Source organism: Argopecten irradians, chromosome 1, assembly GCF_041381155.1.
Source record: "Argopecten irradians isolate NY chromosome 1, Ai_NY, whole genome shotgun sequence".
Taxonomy (NCBI): domain Eukaryota; kingdom Metazoa; phylum Mollusca; class Bivalvia; order Pectinida; family Pectinidae; genus Argopecten; species Argopecten irradians.
In genome coordinates this window covers 21,035,919-21,059,419 of record NC_091134.1, presented here as the reverse complement: position 1 = coordinate 21,059,419, position 23,501 = coordinate 21,035,919, and the positions used below count along the sequence as shown (strand labels likewise).

General features: G+C 34.5%; 2 protein-coding genes across 4 annotated transcripts in view; one reads left to right on the top strand and one right to left on the bottom strand.

Annotated features, from left to right (window-relative positions):
• LOC138320501 (rho guanine nucleotide exchange factor 10-like) overlaps nucleotides 1-3,952 on the top strand; it is a 45,154-nt gene extending 41,202 nt beyond the window's left edge. For both annotated transcript variants that reach the window (XM_069263504.1, XM_069263494.1), the window contains 3 exons: nucleotides 171-313; nucleotides 880-1,057; nucleotides 1,624-3,952. In XM_069263504.1, coding sequence (XP_069119605.1) covers nucleotides 171-313; nucleotides 880-1,057; nucleotides 1,624-2,723 — 1,421 coding nt within the window. In that variant the 3' untranslated portion in view covers nucleotides 2,724-3,952. The remainder of the gene's footprint in view (nucleotides 1-170; nucleotides 314-879; nucleotides 1,058-1,623) is intronic.
• Nucleotides 3,953-9,865: 5,913 nt separating this feature from the next.
• LOC138320490 (tensin-4-like) overlaps nucleotides 9,866-23,501 on the bottom strand; it is a 106,968-nt gene continuing 93,332 nt past the window's right edge. For both annotated transcript variants that reach the window (XM_069263476.1, XM_069263486.1), the window contains 2 exons: nucleotides 14,672-14,930; nucleotides 9,866-14,218 (listed from right to left, as the gene is read on the bottom strand). In XM_069263476.1, coding sequence (XP_069119577.1) covers nucleotides 14,015-14,218; nucleotides 14,672-14,930 — 463 coding nt within the window. In that variant the 3' untranslated portion in view covers nucleotides 9,866-14,014. The remainder of the gene's footprint in view (nucleotides 14,219-14,671; nucleotides 14,931-23,501) is intronic.

Genomic DNA, 23,501 nt, shown 5'->3' with positions numbered 1-23,501 from the left:
TAAAATACAAGATGGCTGCTATGGTCTGCAATTAACAAAAACAACAGAAATTAACATAACTGAATGTAATAAATTATTGCTCTAAACAATGTAAGCAGAATATATAAGTAGATTAAAATGATTTTTAAACATACTGATTGGAGGTATAAAAGAATAATTGATATTTCCAGAAGGGAGATGGAATTTCCGGTCCCCGACGATCACTATAATCGACAGTGTTCCAATCCGGAGTATCCTGGTGATGGAGGAAGAAATCTGGTTATCATGTCGGGATTATGTTTACATCATACAGTATGAGGAAAACACCTACAGTGTAAGTCTACCAACCTGGCATGTCTATTACGGCCTAACCTGGCATGTCTATTACCGCCTAACCTGGCATGTCTATTACCGCCTAACCTGGCATGTTTATTACGGCCTAACCTGGCATGTCTATTACGGCTGTCAAAGAATCAAAGTAATTCTGACTAGTTCTAGAAGATAGCTTTGTCACTCAAACAAATCAGTTGTTCTCACAGGCTCATCAAACCTATAGTCTCTGTTCAAAAAAAAAAAAAAAATCATCATGATATTAATTTTTGTAGTGGGTTTCATGACATCTCTGGAATATTTCATATTATGGCATCTTTGTCATAGAGTTTCATTCTTAAAAAATAAAGTCACCTTTATCAAAAAAACATTTGAAGGAAATTTCTCAGACCTCTTTCATTATACATAGGGAATCTTCTTTGAGGGAAAATTACACAGGTTTTGTGATGACTGTGTTCAACTGATGTTATGTCATGAGCTAACTGGAGATATGTTACAGTTAACCAATCAATTTGATTGACTAAATAGCTGAGTAGTTTCTTACACACAAATATTTGTTGATTATTTCAGGAGAAAGTGAAGATGAGTTCAAACGAAGGCGGGTCAGAAATCAGTGAAATGGTACGATCCGGTGTGGGATTATGGGTGTCTTACAAGGACCAATCACGAGTCTGTCTCTTCCACATTGAGACCAAGGAAAATCTTCAGGAAGTGAATGTAAAGGGAGCAGTGGAGCGGATGGTGTCGAGTAGGTGTCGCATGATCAAATTGTTATAAATGAACATGAGAGTGTTATGCAAGTCTCTTGATTACAAGATCAATGTGTTAATCCTGAGCTCAACTCGATTTGTGAGCTTCTAAGAAGAGAAGTCTTCTCAGAAGACCTTCCACCTCCTAGATGGCAGAGCTTTCAGAAGCAGAAGAGCTACAAATCAAGTGTCCGGAAGTTATATTCTAGAAGTAGAAAACGGCAAATCAAGTTAGGCTAGGAGAGATTTTTTATTTCTCAGTTTAAATGTTCTAACTTCACTTTTGAATTCACCTTTAGAATCCTAAACGTTAAGCATTATTTTATCAAAGCTTTATCTTGCTGACTCCACTCACCAGGGGTCTCATGGCCATCCACTTATGTATCCCTGGTAACTCAGGTATCTTCCTATGTTAAATACTCCTCACATGCTTTATTGGGCTAACAAGAGTGAATTCAGACCAATAGAACTATTTTTGCATTTCTTACTAAATGTTTAGTCTAACTTCAGCAAACAAATAATTGTGAAAGAATTGCCAATATTTCACAACGGTTATATGTTGCAGGTTGTCCTACGTATGCTAAGGAGAAGTCTACAGACAACTGTATGGTAACAAGTTTGATGACAAGTCGTGGTTATCTGTGGATTGGGACCAACGTAGGCATTATATTGACAGTGTCCTTACCACGTCTCAAGGATGGGGTACCCCGGTACTGGGACAAACCCTGGGTGTCGTGTCACGCCCACAATGGTCCCGTCAAACTTCTAATCCCTGTCTACTGTGATACAGTAAATCTGTGGCAGTTAATGGACGGAGCCAGTCAGATGGCTGGAAATAACTCTGGTGATGATCTGAGAAAAACTAGCTCATCTGCGGAACCAGAGACTGAAAGAAAGAAATCTAGCTCATCTGCCGAACCAGAGAGTTCATCTGCTGAAACAGAGGGCTCTGAGAGAAAGAACAGTTTAGGGATTCAGGTTTTACCAACAGAGAAGGAAGACGTGTTAATACCACTAAATGCTTCACATTTGACATTACGTGGGGGTGAGGCTGAAAATGCATCGGCTAAATCTTTGGGTCGATTCATGCGACATCCTAATAGTTCTCTCCCCTTTAGACGGGAGCTACTAGAAACTGTTCAAAAGAAACGCTTGGGTACTGTCAGGAAATCAAACCTTCTAGATAATGTATCATCAGAGGATGAGGTCAGTTTGTACTACCATGACCTCATGACCTTTGATGAAGGGTCAGATTCCAGTAAAAATTCCGATCTATCTGACACCTTAAGTGTCAGGGAATTAGCGGGTAAGATGGATGATGTTGTGCCTACTACAGAGGAGAGTAAAACCAAGAATAACACAAATGTACTTAAACCACACAAGGAGTTAAAACCTAAAAAGTCATTCAGTATACGGAAAACTTTATCAAAGGGAAAGCAGCCCAATGTGGTGAGAACGTCACTATCGCTCAAACTGCCACCCGGGGAACACAATGGGCCCCGAATGAAGGCTATAAATACGTTATCCAAACGGAACTGTAACGCTGTGATAGTGATCAGTGGAGGGGATGGCTATCTCGACTGGAAACGTCCGCCTTCCGATCAACAGAAGGAGTATCTCCGTAACGATGAATCTTCTCTAATGATGTGGATGTATAAATTCTGATGTTGACATGGAAGTTTTAGAGAATTAATACTTCAAATTGCTCACATTGTAGAGGGACCTATCATTGTGTGTATAACACACTACTGATTTTATTATTTTAATTGAAGAAGAAAAGAGAATTTCATTTATTAAAACTTCAGAAAGAAAGCGACATTCATTCGTTCTAGTCCAGATTTAAATATTCAACCTTGTTGGCTCCCAAGTTGATGTAACCATGGGAACACTTTGAGTAATCCAATTATTAAAGTTCAGTGTAATATATATTAGAAAATTTGGTTGGAACCAACTTTTAATTAAACAGGGTCTTTACGTTTCAAAACAAGTCAATGAGGTTGTAGGTCAGATGAAATGAATAGCCTGCCAGGACACAAAGTTGTGTGAGCAACTCTAATTTACCTTTTCTAGGTTTACAGAACAAAAGGAACACGATTCTGTTGATAAAATACTCACATTATGTTATCTCCATGATTACTCTGTCGACTCTGTATATCTGTGATGATCTGTACATTAATGGCATATACTAAGCTGTAAAGGCATAGGTATTCAGTAGATAGTTTCAAAATTTTACAAATAGCCATTCAACATTGTCATTATAGCTATGGTAATTTATTCAGTGTCTGTTTCACATTGGGGCCCGAGAGCTGTGACATTATACCCGAGAAATGGTTACAGCTTATTTCATTATAGGGCGGACATCTAAGGCGCTGTGACATAGGAATTATTTTGTCTTTTATTTGTTATGGTGCCAGGATGTTGTGACTGCAATATAGAATTTACTGGTTGTTATTTAAATCCATTATTTATAAATCCTCATATTTGTATATCTGTATAATATTGTGTGCTTTGTCTCCATAGCAACTCCATTAATTATTCTATATAAATCACTGTACATTAAATTTATATTGGTTTCCATGGAAACTTTTAATGTTATTTTACAATTCACATTTTCATAAATCTTGGTGTGTTTTTATCAGCTTGTGTAGAAGACTGTTGTAATACCGTATTCGACCCAATAAGCGCCCAGGGCGTTTAAAAAAATGTAGGAATGAAAAGGTGCTTAATAAGACGAAATTATTGCAAACCTATACAATTATGTGTAGTTTTGGTCGTTATTTTGGGCCAAGGCAACTGAAATTGCGGCCTCAAAAAGGGGGAGGGTCGCTTATAAGGACATGGGCGCTTATTGGGTCGAATACGGTCATACCCACCCCACCCCCTACCATCTCCACTATATATATGGTACATGTATGACCCAGTAATATATATAGGTATGTTTCCATGGTAACCCAGGCTGTTGTGATATCCCCCCTCCACTAACTTTGTTACAAAGTATTACAGTTGTTATTTGTGTATATTCTATGTTGATATGGTTGCTGCTTCAACTATAACTTGTTTCACAGATTAAAATTTATTTTAAATATGTTGCAGAATTTTATGCAATTTTGATATATATATGTACATACCTATGTATTGTTTCCCTGAGGCATCAGAAAGTAGATTTTTTATTCTTATATATCGGCTAATTTTATATTTTCAAATTATTATGATTAAGTAGAAAAATATTATAAAGTTATCAATAATCCAAATTAATAAGCTTTTAGATCATGAAACAACTTTAAATTGAAGTAAATACTCACCCAACTTCATGGTTTGTGATTGTTTAAGTCAAAACTTAAGTTGTAGACATATCCAGATTTATTTTATGATTTCAAGGTTTGAAAAGAAATTACTGACAACTAAACAATATTTTCAGTTTATGATTAAGATCTCCATAGGCTTATTGGTCTATATAAAAATGATATCTTTATATCTGATACTGCAACGAAAAAAACAAGTATACATACTCAAAGGTTAATGTGGTAAGTCCATAAAGGTATTAGTGACCAATTCAGAAAAGATATATAATGTGATCTATACATCTGATACAGCAACGAAAAAAACAAGAATACATACTCAAAGGTTAATGTGGTAAGTCCATAAAGGTATTAGTGACCCATTCAAAAAAATATAAAAATATGTAAAAGTGGTTCAAATAATTCATGAATGTAAATATACTGAACATCCTTTGATCACTATTTAATGTATTTGGGAATATTTTGGAATTGACAAAGACTTGAAATATAGTATTCCGTCTATGCATATCACAGAGTTAGCTCCCTTGTTATTACATCAAGATCAATACCTACCCACAGGGGCAGATAACTCAATATGCAAACAAGACGGAATACATGGATATGAAGTTGTTTATAGTCGGGAGATATATTTGTAAGGTTATATGTTCATGATGTTAAAAATAATGCAACTAAGCCATTCAATATCAAAAATATGATATGTGTATAATTGAACTAGAGTATGTCTGTATGGCTGTAGCCTAAAGGTGATTACTGGTTGGTATAGTATAATTCTACAATTAATATTACTGTAAAGTGCTGTATAGATCCTTCTTTAAATATTCCATTTCTCCAATCCTAATGTTTATTTTGAAGAATTGAACAATTTTTACACCACGAACCATTCTTAAATTGTTTAAAATCTGTTTAAAGACTGTTGTTGTACTTAATATATAAAAAGTTTATCTTTGTATGTTTTGCTTGAATTCATATTTTAATATTGTTGTATATTTGATAGATTTAACAAAAGTTACAATGATTTCAAAAATTTGTAAAATATCTTTTTGAGGAAGTACATGGAGTGGTTGATGTTGACAAATACAATGAAACTTGACACAATTTTCCAACACACACATAGAAGTTTTTTGGCTGTGCCAGATTGTCAGAATATTCAGGTGTTGAAATTGTCATGGTTTTACTGTACCTTCCAAAAAGAACATTCATCGGTTGATGTTACCCTGTAGCCTTATGCCATATTGTACTTAAAGTTAGTATACATCTAATGTGAAATATATGTACGTGTACAACTAGTCAAATTAATTCAGCTTTATAACCATTGCTACTGCAGCTAATATATATATTGGTGTTCTAACCAGTGTGAATGAAGCATATTTATCCAGCATCAAGCCCTAAGGGAACCAAAGTCTTTTCTTGGTAAAGTTTTGAATTTTGATAGGTATTATTATGGGGATCTAAAAAAACCCATCTTAATTCCACTTACAGTGGAAATTTCATGATCTTTTCTCCTCTTCTGTGACAAACAGTGGTAGCGTGCCATGTTTTGTATAATGTCTATCTATTGTATGAGGTTTTACATTAAAAATTTGGATTGATTCATTAAAATTTGTTTAATCATAGTATTTTATCATTAATATAAGACTTCTTGCTGGATATGTATGCTACTGAACAACACTTTAATCATTAGTTGGCTTAATTTATGTTAAGTTCATGGCTATTTATGTTGACTTTTAGGCTAAATAATATATATGTAGTATTTGTATGATATCTGGGCACAGAGTGCCTTTGTACCTGGGTAATAATTAATAGTGGCTACACCATGTGAAAATACACCTTTACAATTACAACACAGAATGTCAAACGTAGCCGACTGTTATGGCTGAAGTCTGTCTGTGTATATTCGCTACTAATACTTTCATTTATATAATTTTGTGAATCGATTCAGGCCCTATGGGCCTCTTGTTTCATGTAACTTTCTGGGTTTTTTTGGGGTTTTTTTTTGCCTTTACTATTGAAATAGTTTGTTCTCTCTGTTGTGGATAACCAGTATTTATCATTTTAATTTTACAGTATTATTAATTAATAGTCCAGTATTTATGTTTATAGATAATCCCATCATTAAGTGCTCATATTTAGCATAATTAGTATATTACATGGTACAAATGATGTGTACTCTGTGAAAACAAATTTTGGCATCAGGGTACAATTGTTTTGAATATTTCACCAGAAAGAGTTATCTCCCCTACCTTTCAAGGGTGCCTCTTTTTCTTACCTTTTTATCCTTTTGTAAAATGATAATTTTTTTTGAAATCCTACATGTAGACGATACATTTTGTATTAAATAACTTAATTCCCATACAGACATTAGAAAAGGGAGAAATACTTTGGAAGATGTATTAATTTAGTAATTAATAAAGAATTATAAAAAATGATACTCAGATTCTGAACGGTTTCATTGGTGTTGAAATCGTTATTTCAGAAATAATTTAGATATAAAATTTATTACAGTTATTTCAGGAAAATGAGTTATTCAACTCATTGTTCTTGAAAAACTTTAAACATCATAAAATAAATACGGTGTACGGTAAATATATTTTGTTAAACTCCGAAATTCAACACTGCATGCTAAGTATACTAAATTCAATATTTAAATGAAAAACAAATTTCTTTATTCCTTTGTTTGAGTCCTTCATTCACAGCATCTATGAGTGGCCTTGGCACTTTGATTTAACTTCATCGGGGTATGAAAGAAATTTTGTTTGCAAACTGTATGAATCCACGTAGCAGATTGTCACAAAAGTTAGCAAACAAAATTTATTTCATAACCTGATGAAGTTAAATAATAGTTAAATAGTTACATTTAGACTTTTTCAGACTACGTGATAACAAAAAATACGTTTAAACGTACGATACCATTGATTTTCCAAAGGATTATTTTTTCTAAATCAATACGCAACGTCAACGTCTCTATTGTGACGTCATGATAACGTCAGGTTTTTATGCCATTCTCGGATTTTTTCTTCATAGTATATGAAGAATGGAGAAAAAGTATAAGCCAATTAGAAAGTCAGATTCAGTATGAAAACAACTAAAAATTAATTATTCTACATATATAACATATTTTTACGGTCATAGTGCACTTTCTTCCATAGATGAACAAGTGAAAAAATTGGGGTAATTAAATTGTGGAATATCTGTTTGATGGAGACTTTATTGTGCTTAATAATTTACAAACTACATGTGCTACACAATATGTAGACAGGTTTTATAGATGTCTTCATTTATTTTATGATACATTGTTTTTCATAACTGTAACACATGAGGCAGTGATTAATCTAGAAATTACATACCTTGCAATCCATCACAGGAATAATGCATGGACAACAGTTTGGGATTTAATGCAGACTTCCCCATATTAATTAATTTCATATTCCATTAAAAACATTTATTAGAGTCATGGAATTTCTTACAAAGTTTAAGAATATGATTGGCTTTGCTTATTCCTCAGTTTTCATGCAGTTTGAATCAAATGTAAATCCATTTTATGCAATTTTGATAATTTTTCTTAAATTTGTTTTGTCTCTGTATATATATACAGAAATATTGTTGTAATTTAAAACCTATTATTATTTTGTATATTTTCCCGGTATGCAAATGAAGTCAGTGTTGTATGAGTAAATGATATAATACTTGTTTGATGCAATAAAATGTTTAAAATATGAAATATCACACATAGTTTTGACTTTGTTATCAATACATGTGTTATGTGTATAAATTTGTCTACCTTCCTCAACTTTTTGTATTAAATGTTTTTTTGTAATAATAGGTTACAACGACTGTCTTTACACTAGTGACCGCCTGGTTACAATAACTGACTTTACCCTAGTGACGTCTGGCTAAAACATTCAGTCAAACCTGTCTATAAAGACCACCCAAGGGACTAAGAAAAAATGGCTTTTATAGCGAGGTGGTCTTTATAGACAGGTCACATTATGTTGAAATTTACCATTTTTGACCCTTAGAAAGTGGTCTCAATAAGCAGGTGGTCTTTATACACAGGTTTTACTGGATTATATCAAGCTGGTTTGGTTGATTTTATCCTATGTACAGCCAGAGTCATTTAAGGTTTTTTATGATTAGAATGTGGAAGTAAGTACCCCGAGAAAAAACCACTGACCAACAGTCTTTGGATTAATATGTTTTATGTTTTATTAGCCCACCATCATCAGATGGTGGGCTATTCAAATCACTTTTTGTCCGTGGTCCGTGGTCCTGTCCCGTCCGTCCCGTCCGTCCGTCCGTCCGTCCGTCGTTACAATTCTTGTTATCGCTATTTCTCAGAAAGTACTGAAGGGATCTGTCTCAAATTTCATATGTAGGTTCCCCTAGGGCCCTAGTTGTGCATATTGCATTTTGGGACCAATCGGTTAACAAGATGGCCGCCAGGCAGCCATCTTGGATTTTGATACTTTTATCGCTATTTCTCAGAAAGTAATGAAGGGATCTGTATCAAATTTCATATGTAGGTTCCCCTAGGGCCCTAGTTGTGCATATTGCATTTTGGGACCAATCGGTCAACAAGATGGCCGCCAGGCAGCCATCTTGGATTTTGATACATAAAGTTTGTTATCGCTATTTCTCAGAAAGTACTGAAGGGATCTTTCTCAAATTTCATATGTAGGTTCCCCTAGGGCCCTAGTTGTGCATATTGCGTTTTGGGACCGATCGGTCAACAAAATGGCCGCCAGGCAGCCATCTTGGATTTTGATACTGAAAGTTTGTTATCTTTATTTCTCAGAAAGTACTGAAGGGATCTTTCTCAAATTTCATATGTAGGTTCCCCTAGGGCCCTAGCTGTGCATAATGCGTTTTTGGATCGATCGGTCAACAAAATGGCCGCCAGGCAGCCATCTTGGATTTTGATAGTCAAAGTTTGTTATCGCTATTTCTCAGAAAGTATTGAATGAATCTGTCTCAAATTTCATATATAGGTTCCCCTAGGGCCCTAGTTGTGCATAACTCGATTTGGGACCGATCAATCAACAAGATGGCCGCCAAGGAGCCATCTTGGATTTTGATAGTTGAAGTTTGTTACTGCTATTTCTCAAAAAGTACTGAAGCGATCTGTCTCAAATTTTATATGTAGTATGTTTGCAAAAGTTTGAAAAGCAGAGAAAAGATCCCTCTTTCCATTGTCAGACATAGATCATTCTTTGGTGGGCGCCAAGATCCCTCTGGGATGTTTTATGTTTTATTAGTTTTACGTCCTATTAATAGCCAGGATCATATAAGGAATTCTTAGGTTTGTTGGTGGAGGAAACCGGAGTACTCAGAGAAAAACCACCATACAGCAGTCAGTACCTGACAACTGCTCATTATGGGATTCAAACTCGAAACACAGAGGTGGAGAGTTTGTGGTAATATGTTGGGACATGTTAACCACTCGGCCACCGCGGCCCCGGACACACATGTTAACCACTCGGCCACTGCAGCTTCATATAAATAACAAACAAGTTTATACTTTGTCTATGACTTGTATTGGGCAAGAACAGTGTTTACTACACAGGTGTTACACCCTTCCACAATCACAGGTTTGGCAAAAAACGACGCAAAATAAACATTCAACAATCTTCTATATAAATATGCTAACAAACAGAAACGTTGTTGTAGCCTACCTACTCCCAGAATCACCAAATGGTTTACACTTCGTACATCAAATGGTTTACACTATGTGCATCACATGGTTTACACTATGTGCATCACATGGTTTACACTATGTGCATCACATGGTTTACACTGTATGCATCACATGGTACACATATTGTGCATCACATGACACTACATCTGAATGCCACTTAATATCATAGGAAAATATTGAATTACCCACATGGCCCGATTTCTCGAAAAAAAATTTCATAGGTTACATAAGGAGAAAAACTGCTTTGACTGAAGTCTGCACTTTTATTTCGAGAAATCGGAGCCTGATGACACTGATAATCTGTATTACATGAGCTCAGTTTTAGTACAACTTCAAAATGTGTTCTGGAAATGAGTAGGATACAAAACTACAAGTCTTAATGCTAAACATGCAATCAAATACTACTGGAAATAATATAATTTATCATCCATATCCTTTAACATCTTCATGTGCAAGAAATAATCTGCCCATAAACTCTGATTCTGTCTTGTGATTTTTCTTTCTTTTGATATAATTCATCAAGGCTTATGGGCAAATCATTTCATGCACCTACACAAAAACACCCAATGACAATCTCGCATTTGTATACATGTACATTCTCCCCCCTAAAACCAACCTCAGCTCGATCAACGCAATTTTCTCCATTCATTCCACTTCAAAAGTTCATTCTCTTTAAAATTTCACCATATCTGATTTAGGTCAAAGTTCATTTACAACATTTCGTAACAAACATTTCCAACCCATTCCGCTCTACACAATCACACCTTGAACATCCAGTTACACTTGTACATTCAGGTTAAAAAAGGCCACAACAGAAGCCAACATAAACCGTAAGTTTTTAAAACAACCGTAGCTACATGTCTTACATGTATGGAAGCATTAAAGTAGTAATTCACATACAGTGCTAAAATGATCTGTAAAATCTAGGAGAAACTACTGGGCAACCAGTTTTCGCCGAGTACCAATTCTCACCATCACAACTGTATCTGTACAATTTTCACGCAAATCTAGTCAATATAGCCTTCTTCTGATAGAAGACACTACCATGCTGATTTCCACAAAAAATGTCTCAAAATTTGTCTGTGATCATACAATTACCGTATTCGACCCAATAAGCGCCCAGGGCGCTTAAAAAATTGTTAAAAATGAAAAGGTGCTAATAAGTTAAAATTATTGCAAATTTATACCGTTTTATGTAGTTTTGGTCCTTATTTGTGCCTGGGCAATTGAAATTGAGGCCTCAAAAAGGGGGAGGGGCGCTTATAGGGACATGGGCGCTTATTGGGTTGAATACGGTACATATGCAATGGCGAGAATTGGTACTCGGCGAGAACTGGTCGCTTGCCAGTATATAAACTTAATGAAATCCTCCTATAAATAACTAAAAGTAAAATATTACACCTTTGAACTCTTGGATATTTAGAAGAAATGAGTTTTACTTAGTTTAATTAATAATCATTAGTATATTTCATAGACCCAAGAGTCATATTTTTAATCTGCTAATTGCTCCGTTAACAGAAAGTTTCTAACTGCATCATTTAGAATATCTGGCCATCTTTTCCGAGTATCATTATGATATAAAACTTTACCATCTGATTAAAACAGATTGTCAGTTTACAATGGTCCTGACTGCAAAAAAAAAAAAAAAAAAAAAAAAATTTTGAAAAAAAAGAAAGATTTAAAATTCAACATGGTGCATAAGGTAACAGATATTGCGTAGATTCTGAGACACATGGATGATTCTGTTTGGAATAGGCTCATAAGAATGGATTCGCATCAAATTATAATGCACCATTTAAAATATAATGTCAGGCTTTTTCACCAACAGTAAAATTCAATACCATTCTCAATGGTTGCCCTGCAGGTGAGTTTTCACTATAATTGATAAAACAGCACTAGTATTAAAAATCATGCATAAAAAGGTGGAAACACGTAAAAGAATGAAAGTGCACTGAAGTGTTTCAAATAAATGAATGAATCAATGAAAAGGCTTTCTTTGCTCATGCCTGAATTTTAAATGTAGATACACTATAATTTTCATCTCTATTAAGACACGGATGAAATGTAAACTCCGAAGTTTTTCATTATAATTCCCCGATGTTATTAGTTGTTTATTATATCACAAGTTTCTGTTACGTTGTTTCACAAAAATCAAAATATAAAATCTCCCAAATATAGTTTGTATTACAAAATGTTTTAATATGTGTTTCCATTCTCCCAAGTTTGGCGTTATTACATTATGTAACCGGCACTCTCTGTATATTATTTTGAAACACATGATACTTCTTACAAATACGATATAAAAATCTGATACCCTGAGCAAGGAATTATGAAATACAATTAATTAAGTTGCTTGAAAATGAATTGAACAAAACTTACTTGAAGGCTAGATTCAGAATACCAGACACAATGTTTTAGCAAGATTTACCTCCCTTTTGTAGTTCTTTTATTTTAAGTTTTAAAGATTCATTTTTAGCTAGGTAAACATTGATATAACATTATCAGTGGCAATGAAGTTTTAGGTCCTGAATTAAATAAGGATCGATCAGTATGTACACTTTACATACCACTGTCATCAAGGCATACTTTATTAATATAGCTGCAAAGGAAAGAACTAATGAAAAAAAATTTGATGAAAATTATTACAAGCTTTCACCCTCCAAAAACAATAAACATTTAACATGGACTTATCCATTGACTGATAGTCACAGAACTGATTCAATGAGGGGCAGAGAGGGACAGGTTATACTCCTGAATTGGACTGATCCATAAAAGTTTGGGAAGGATTCACTCCGATTGGTTAATCCAAGGCAAGAATCCAACATTTTGTCCTTAACTACAGAAGTTATGATTTCAATACTACATAAACTATAACATACAATGTATTACAATGTTCATATATATACACTGTAGTACTTTGTATTCTTCACAGATCACAATATCTTACATTACAGTTAAAATGTTCTTAATATATAATATATTTTTACATCAACATTTTTACATCTTACACATGAACACTTGTACATATATATCTAATATCACAGCTTCATCTGCATCCCACTGGCAGATTATCTCTAGTCATCCCCATGATGAACACCAAACACAAGCACATCTCCGATGGACATTTTCATCAAACTCCATAGACTCAGCTTAGTTTCAGAATATTGCTCTGCTACTTTTCTAGCAAAGTACCCTTAGAAGTTCTTCATTAGGTTCGCCATTACAGCATCCAATGACAAATATGTGATGATTATGGGTATGTTATAATTGTTTTGCACCGAGACATTATTTCACAATGAATGCTGTTACTTTAGCCCCTGAATTGTAGATTTTGTTAATGATAATGTGTCAGTGATGATTCTGATGTAATGTCGTCTACATTGTCTACGAAATGCCACTGTATGATCACCTGGAATTCAAAATCATTCCACTGTTTGTGTCAACATATTATACCTGTTGATTGTAAAGACTGGATATAAAACTTTCCAATCATGGTTAATATCACTGAAATCACCAACAACCGCCGACTGACGTTTGTCTGGTTAATTAACATCAAGTCTTGTACTGTACCAATGTTTATCCCTTACCCTGCACCATGAGAGAACTGTTCTGCCACAACAAATCTGAGTTATCTCCCTTCAAACACAGACTGATCTCTGATTCTGGTGTTAGTGTATGTAAAGTATCAGACCTCTGTATTCTGGGTAATAATTTCTGTATTGATAATCATAGTAATGCACCATAAGATCAAATTCATCAGCACATGTGGGACATTGTTTGTGTAGTCACTGTAGTATCCATGGTAACCAAATTTTGTCTGTATCCAGGGTATTGACTAGCTTCCATAGTTACCAGATTTAGGATACACTGTAACCATTCACGGTAACTAGTGACTACGGTAACCGTGGCAACAAGAAATACACATCCTGTCAGTGTTCATTTCCGTTCTATGTAGTGATCGGAGACTACATCTTGAGAGTGTCCATCATGGAGGAAAAGTCAGACAGACGTTGATAGTCGGGATCATCTTCTTTCTCATCCTTGTCACTATCTTTAAACGTGGGGTTTGTGGACTTGTGTGGCAGGCGTAGGGTGCAGGGTAACATTTCTGACATTACTGTATGATGTGTGACTAGAGCAATCAGATCAGGCCATTCCTTCTCCAGGCCCTGCAACACATATCAAACACATACATTACAAGTGTACATAGAGGATAGTCTCTGAAATGAATTCTAGAATTTTAGAAATAACTATTTAATTTTGATTTATTCTTAGTTACAGCCAGGGTCATAATGTAAGATGTACCAAATTATGAAGGTAATGGGAAGTCAGAGTTCCTGGAGAAAAGTCATTGACTTATGGTCAATACCAGATATACTACAGGTAGAGGCTATTAGTGTACCATTACCACTTGACCACTAATGACCACTTATGACCACAGAGGCTTTCTCACTTAGTAGGTGAACAAAATATTTTATACAAATCAAAGAAGTTTTTTCATCAGTCTATTAAAGTTTGACCATGTCTGTAGAAAACTAGCTTTCATCTGATTTTATCAAAAGTTATTACTCACAAAAATTCAGTCCACGCCCTTATAAGGTATACATGTAGTCGGAGCTTACCTTTAACTTGACTCCCCGCTGTGTCTTAAGTATAAGATAATGGGAGATGCCTGTTGGATTTTCAAACTTTGGGACACGGACCGAGAGAGCATAACACCCTGGGTGTGTCGAACTGTCCCGTACAATGAATGATCCAATATCCTCCTGTTGTAGAATCTCCAAGGCAATCTCTCGTGGAATCCCTGCCTGGTACCATGACGCATGACGTAAGGTCTCATCCTCAATGTGACTCCGATCTAACCCCATCAACGACTCGAGTCTGAAAAATAGTAAACAACAGAAATTTGAATTGTATGCTAATTTTGTAACAAAATATCTAAACAATCAATAAGTTGGTAATTTTTTGTCGCAATATCATTCAATAATATTAGTTAGCTTCTTCAATATCTGACAACAGTGATGAAGGTCTTACTTCTTTTGAGACCTGGAGCCAGCTGACCAAGACATGAGACCGACTTACTCGGAGACATATGGTCGAGTTTTGACCTGACAGAGGACCAGTGAGGTATATACCTCAGTACTGTCTGATTTTCCTGGTTACCAGTAACTTAAAACAGCTAGTACGGTAAATGTTACCAAGGTTTGATCAGCAGATTCCATGAATGGTCGGGGCATATCATTACATCATAAATGTGGTAAATGTTCTTTAAGAATGAAAGTATTTATTCCACAGATAAAAGAAATAATACATGGTCTTCTTTTGTATCAACTTGAACACATGAATATATTAATATCAGAAATATCAGGAAAATCAGGAAATCCTTAAAAACTTTAAAATAAAAATTGTTGAAATTGAAGTATATCTACTGTCATCACTTTCCGGTTGCTATGTCCCCGACAGCGCTAGTGTCTCCGACAGCGCTAGTGTCCCCCAGTTTTATTGTTTTACAAGACGATACCTTAAGTAGCTATTTCTCTGATGAGTAATAACTTAGTGTACCTGTAGCTGAAGTTTACAGAGAAACGCCTCATATATCACTTTAACACTAACTCAAAAGCTTCACATCATTCTCAACAAGAGATAACAACCTAAAAAATCCATTTAAACAAAGTCTGACCAAAGTAAACTTCACTTTTGAAATATATCTCAATTTCTGAAACAAAATATCCTGGTACTCAAAATTATTTTGAATAAGGTTTTAAAATTTTGTTTATCAATTTTTGAAGCGTTTTATTTTGAAATTGAAGATTCTGAAAAAGATAAGGTAATGATTTATGATACACATTTAGTTTGCTTGCCATTTTGAAGTGGGGGATTTTACAAAGTTATAGAAAGTGGTTTACATATATATGGTAATGCTACACCACAAACAAGGCTTTAACACTACAACTTGGATGATGAAAACATGATTCTATTGGTAAAACACATTAATTCTAGGGAAAATCTTCAGATTCCTTTGGTTATAACCTCTCCAATCAGTAACCTCTCCAATCAGTAGATAGTTTCCTTTACACCTGGCAACAACAACTGTTTCAGCGAAGGTGGTAAAGCATACTTGAGATAGAGTTAGCATTATGATATTTTCATTAGCCTACTTTTGTTTCTGATAGAAATCCCACCCAGTCCAATAGATAAAATATACATCTTGGTGCTTCAGCACCTCTAACCAGACATGGTAGGATGCCTGATATCGATCCATAGATCACATGACGTTTCGTATCGATGGATCGTTACTAGTGCAACTCACGCTATAATTATTGGCAATATTATTTCCGCCAGACAATGTGACGACTCTGGATCAAGTTCTACGCTGCATCTGATGGCTGGAGACCGGTTTATGGTGACCCTCCAAGAGTTAATTAATGAACAAAATTCAAACCAATTAAAAAACAAACTGCATTATTGATTTTTCTGGACCATCCAGAATGGTACAGCTAGCTATTCGGTTAGCTCACAGTTTAAACCTTTAAAATTCAGGAACCACGCGGTTGATTTTATTAACCATCAGCCAGGACAGTAAAACTGATACCACATGGCACATATGTACCCCATACTTACGTTTTATAACAATATCTGAACCTGTAGTCTCGCACACTCTGTTTTAGCTTGTAAGTGTTCCATACATCCAGACTATATTACTACTGACTATATACCACAATACTGTACAGCCTATTTACATTGTCTGAATATCTGACATCTCATTGCATACACAAGTGTTTATTTACATTATCTTCTATTTATATACATTTTAAAGTTCATAGTTCAAATTTCTGCCCCCAAAACAATAAGAAGAAACTTCTGAAAAAAGGAAAATCATTATTTGGAAAAAAAAATAGAAAAGAAAATTTAACTTCAGCAAACCTTGCGTTATGGAAATACATATCCCAAATACAGAGAATCCAGAAGATTAAGAGAGTCCAGAATCCTGGGTTTGTTCCATACGAACATCAGCTCATCTCTTAGTCCTCCCAATAGATCACACAACACCAAAGACCAAAATCTAGCGAAGAAGAGTTTGCTCACATGAAGACGGCAGAGCTTAATCTGAAGGTCATTGTATGGCCTACCAACAACATTTAAGGTGAAGTGTGGCAAAAAACTTTTGATAAGCTGAGTAGAGAAGATTGGTTAATACACGATCAGGCAGACTCCAGTAGTTCTGTAGCTGATCCAGGTGTGGGTCTTAGAGTTGACATGTTGTGCAGCTCATCCAGGGTAACAATGTAACTCAAAATAGGAGAAACAAGAAACCTGACAATACCTTTCACAAGGAACCAAAAACTCTCATTATAAACTATTTAGAATATCTCTCCTAAATACCAAACATAATGCTAACATTATCTAATGCACAAGTCATGCATAACATCTATATATCATCTCTACTAACGACATACACCGTTAAAGGTCAGAGGTCGAAGGCGGAGATGTTCGGTATATCATGTAACATTAAAGTGTCTTGATCCGAACATTTGTAAATGTCACTGTTATCATAAATAAAGCTCCATTTCCTACAAAAGGCCACCAGTACTGTACAACTTCTGTATCAACAGGAGCTTTCTAATACAGGTATTGCGGTGTCTTTTTCCAAAAAATGATTTTAATTTTCATTATTGCAATAAATGAAATACCATAAAGTTTAATTGATTTTTATCAATAGAACTCCTGTACACTTAATTTTATGGGACTGACAATATTTTCAAAGAGATTGCTCTAATCAAATATTGTTAATTTTTGACATCATGCAGATATTTGAAATCATATTTCCTGCCATTTTCATAATACAAAATGTATAAATTTACATCTCAAATAAGATTTTCTTTCTATATAACATACGGTAAATAATTCAAAGCTTTGATAATGATTCCCACAAAATGCCTATTATTTTATTGACATTTATCTGTTTATGCAGCGCATCCCTAATTATCGACCCTATAAACGAATATAGCTCGCGGATGGGGCATGTCACATTAATATTCATACATCCGGTAGTGTTGTTGCAGCATTGAAAGTAATCTGGATTCACTACAGGGTCCCACCTGTACAATGTCAGCCTATCTATCATACCTATACCTATCTATCAACCTGATAACAATACATGTATTGTTTTATCTCATCACTTTGAGTCTGATTCACCTTTCATCACCAAGGATGGATACATGAAATCATGTCAAATCAAAATTTTGTTTAACATGAAATTTTCAACCTGTGTAACATATTACAATGTAGTATGGACTTCAAAAACAAACAACATTGTATCCATCAGCTTAGAATGCCCACCATTCTGCTGAAAATTAGTATTATCAACAATATTGAATTTACCTTGGGTAGTCAATTTCTACTCAAACTAAGGGGAGATAATCTAGAATTCAGCTAAAAATTAGCAATTTATATGCAGCAGGTAATTAGTGTTTCAGCCATCAACTTCAAATTTGATTGGTAATTTCAAAATTTAATTGTCAAATTTTTTTTAACCATGTAGGTGTTTAGTTACATCAAAAGACTGAATTGCACTGGATACTCTTCGATATAATCACAGAAAAATCATTTGTTTTCATTAATAGAATCTCAGAATCAATATACCTGGAAGATAATTTGTTTTATTTCACATTGCACGGTAATAGTCAGGTGATAAAATCGCTGTAAGAATATTCCGCGTATGTTCTACTGAAAATACCTTTCTTAATGACCTGTTTTCATTTGTATTTCACAAAAGGGTTGGTATGCGCAAGAAAAATATTAAGACTTAATTGCTTTTAGATTGAATTTAGATGTATTTATTTATGAATACCTGAGATTACAGGTACATAGTGGAATAACAATGGATACCTATTAACAAACGGGGTGATTTAGCCTACCTGGGGGAGGCCAGGTATACAGGTATCTTCGAGGTAGGTACATATCTACCATTAATTATACCTAGATTGTGTAAGCAATACTCAAGTCACATGGCATTTTATTTAAAGAAACGGTGCACATTTATATGAATTTTAAACAACTGCAAACAAATTAAAATGTTTGTATAACAAATGATTTTAACATTAGCAAGAAACTCTGCCAAGGTTGATTATCATTTCCATAACCATACCAAAAGTACGTCGTCCATTCTCTGTAAGATTCTCCACAAACACTAACATAATGGTTGATTTATTGGCTATCTCAGGTTATGTAGAATAAATATTGCTCTGTAATAGTATTTATTATGTATAAAGAACCATAGAAACACACATTCCTGTCAAACAGTTCTACCAGCTTCGTATAGTATTGCTCATTCAGCTGAATGACAGAAATTATGCTCATTTTACAATTTCAAATACCATTTGGAAATAAAACATTTAGGCAACATCTTTTGAAATCCTACACAGATTTTGATATTTTGATATTGTAACTGGTAGTTGTGATGGAATGAATGTAAATGTGGATTTTTTTGGATTACTATCAAATCCACATACAGTATCCTCTGGTTGGTGGTCCCGTCTCTGGTAAACATTCTTTTTATGGTAAATCCTTAGATTATTCAATAATTATGTAGATTACTTATTTGCATTTTCCCCTGGAGGAAAACCTGTGAATTTCGTATGAAAACTTGTGATTAAGTTATGCGAGTGTTAAACATTAATTCATCCTGTGGACTGACTCATCGTTTGATGGTCTCCTCCCCTCACCCTTCTCTTACGAAGGTACAGCCCCGCGGCCTGAGGTCACGACAGGCCAGGTCACACCAGGTTAGGGAAATGTTCCCAACAGAATAAGCCTGAGTGACTGACAAGAGAGAGCATTGCCACAAAGCTGGGATTAACCCCGCTCAGCAGATAGAACCCTTTGTGTTTTTTCAGGCATTAACTCCATGATAAAGAATACAAATGCCGAAATAAAACAAAGCTAAGGCCCCGCAGAAATGTGTGCGAGGTCACACGGAGCCAATTCTTCAAGTATCCCAGACAACACCGACATCTTTAAGACTTGAGATTTCAGACTTTTTTCTCAGTGTTTATGTCTTAGTGACAAACTTTCTTGTCTGTAGTGACGTTACTGTGATATAATGTGTAAACACCTTGAGAGTTACGACATAATCTAGTCCAATTACCTTGGTCAATATTTGTGTAGTAGGTTACATGGATCACCGTTTCTCTGTTTTGTGACTAACAGGTCAAGCATGTGACCGCTTGGACAAACCGCTTGACCACAGCCTAATATTAGATACCTATGGGTTGATAAGGTGAAGAGAAAACATATACATCATTGATCCTATGAGAAAGTATGTCCTAATGTGAGAAATTTAGCTGAAGGGGTATTGTCAAATGAAGGACTGAATTGATAGTTTCTGAAAGGAGGATCAAAAGAATAAAATGTCATGAAATCTACAGTACCACCATCAATAAAATAGCATTAACTTCAATTTAGAATGACAATTCTTCCTATTTATGACTTCTTATTTGCTTAAAACTTTGAGAATACCGTACACTGCTTCCCCAGTTTGCATTTGGCAAAATCATGACATTAAATGTTTTAAGATAAAAAGGTCCCAGTCTCAATATCAAGAAAGGGGTGAGGAAAGAATGGAATGGTAACACTCTGTGCCCATTTCATGGTGGGACATGTTTTCACCTGTTTATAGGTAGTCACCTGCTGCTACTTCATGTATCAGTAGTTAAAGTCAACCAGGATCAGTTTCATCCATCATAACACCCCTCTACTATAACACACAATCCTCCTTCAGACCGAGCCCGATATTAAAGTACATGTACTTCATATTTTAATAAAAATATCATCCCTTGTCAATCCGGAGGTCGAAGGAGATTTTGATAAGACGTTTATCACAGACTTAGAACTGATTAAAAGTTTCTGTGTGAATCTATCAGGTATTAGACACTTAAAAACACCTAAGATCTCCTGAAATATTCCGACCATGACTAGATATCAATAGGGAGCTTTAGTTTTACGTGTGGGAGCCGAATTTGTCAGCTGTTTGTTGTGTGTAAATCTATACTCAAGTAACACTATATAATACCTGTTCAATCTGATTTCTGTCCGTACAACGGAAATTAAAATTGATCTGAACTTTTTTTAAGTATCTGGTAATAGAATCTATGCCAAGATATTAACTTAAAGATGCTCCACCGCCGACCTAGCATAAATGATATTCATCATTTGAACAATAATTGGTATTTACTCGTGTATATATATGTCTAATTAACACAAAAAAATATATAAGATAATTTATTTTGCCTTAAGTGCATGCGCAATCAGTACTTTATTCCATATAGGATATAGTGCCACAGAATTTTTTCGGGATGCAATTAATTATTTTTCATATTTTTAACTTGAAGTAAAATTAGAAGCTGAAACTTTTCAGTGGTGGTAATGGTGTAAAGTAAGTAACTTTTGTACCTGAAGAAAAATACTAAATCGTCTGCTCATGTTTTTGACAGTGAAAAAATACCATTTGTCAGCGGTGGAGCATCTTTAAGGAAAAGTAGATTATTTTAAAAAATGTCTAAGTGCTTCATTACAGTTTTGCAGATTTTGCCAATATTGAAGATTACAAAATTCTATTCAATCTCTGGCAAATGGAGCGGTTTTAAAAAATGTGGTATATAAAATGTATATGGATCTTAAGATGTCAATGACAGCAAAATAATTCAAGAGTCTTTGCGAAACAATGAATATCTAGATCTCCTGAAAATGAAACGTTTGAATCAGAAAATAATTATCGATTAATCCGATTTTTTAAAAGTTATTTTTTAGGTTTTTTTTTTTATGAAAGCATCAAGTACTCAATGATGAAAATGTTCCACATCAAATTTTACTTTCGTCATAAATAAATTGGGGTTATAATGTGTACATTATCATTCTCTGTTAAAAAAACCATCATGGTTTAAATACATTATAATGACAGATAATTCTCTAAGAACATTTACACAAGACTGGGCAAAGCTTTATAAAATACTGATAGAGTTCAATGAAATTGTAGATTTTTTTAGTATGATTATCTTCAGCAAAAAGACCAAACAAGATATTACTGACGATAAAGTAATTTTTTCTCCATAAACTCGTCATTTTTAAACCATAAATCATAATATGTCATTTCTATCTTTAGTAAACCATGGTAACATTTTCGCTTTTCATTCATAAAATTCTTCGTGAGTGTTTTACATTGATCATCCATAATGGCTCGCCTTTCCTTTCCCCATTATCTGTACTAAATCACACAAACTACATTATTTACCTGATAAATTTTCCTCATTTCACTGAGTTTTCCTGAGATCTTACCCAACGTATGATTGATATCGAGCAGGATGAGTCACCCTGTATGTTTGTTCTTTATCGTTCAGCATACCAATGACATACATTGTTTTATTGTTTCTGCCACCACTGTACTAAATCATATCAATAATTAAACAACTATTCCTGCCATTGATAAACATTGGTAGTAAAACAGGTCAGCAAAAACAATCATTCATTTATTTATAAATACACTCTTAGGAGTTAATTCTATAGACAATTTGTAAACTTGAACATTTCTACAACAGGAAATTATCACTTTGTTGTAATCTTGACCTTGAGTTTTACCAAAAATACTGAAGGCAAATTTAAGACCATAAATGCCTATAACAACAATCATTGGAATCATGATATCTATAGATGGGACAGACCATACTGACTAAATAATGTCCTTTTATCGATAAGGTTCATTGGAAGCACGATATCCATACATGACATGCTTCAGTGATCATGTGACCCTCCATCCAACGGATCAATGTCTATATACAAAAAGCATGAAATTCAATGAACAATGAAATTGAAAGGTAAATCATTGATAGGGAATCAGACTTCAAAGAGTGTTGATTTCCGAGTCATTCAACTTGAACCTAACTGCTTTTAGATCCATAATGACATTCCTTGAAGGTCTCTATGTTATTTTAAATGTTCAACAGAAAGTCAATGACTTTGTAGGTGAGTTTTACCATACAATACAGTGATAGCTTAGGACCTGACTCATTCAAGACAATTTCAAAATAGTCTCTGCAGATAAAATTCAACTATATTAACTCTTAACTTATGGTAATATTGAAATCTACCTTTCACTAGCTGAGGGGGCTAGGATTTGATTTTCTGATTGAACTTGATAAGTTATGGAGAAACATTCCAAAAAAATACAAGAATTTTTCTACATTAGTTCCAATATTTTGGTTTGCTCTGCACTCCTCTTACTCTTCTTCCAGTTGGGCAAATAAGTGTAATTGATGAAGTTTAGTATAAAATATAGCTTGTTTTGCGATTATTGTAAAATAAAACAAAGGTTACTTACGTCATCTTTGTGATATTCCACATCGTACTACAGAATTAAACAGTCTTTTATAAATTTTACCATTCTCAATACCAACAAGA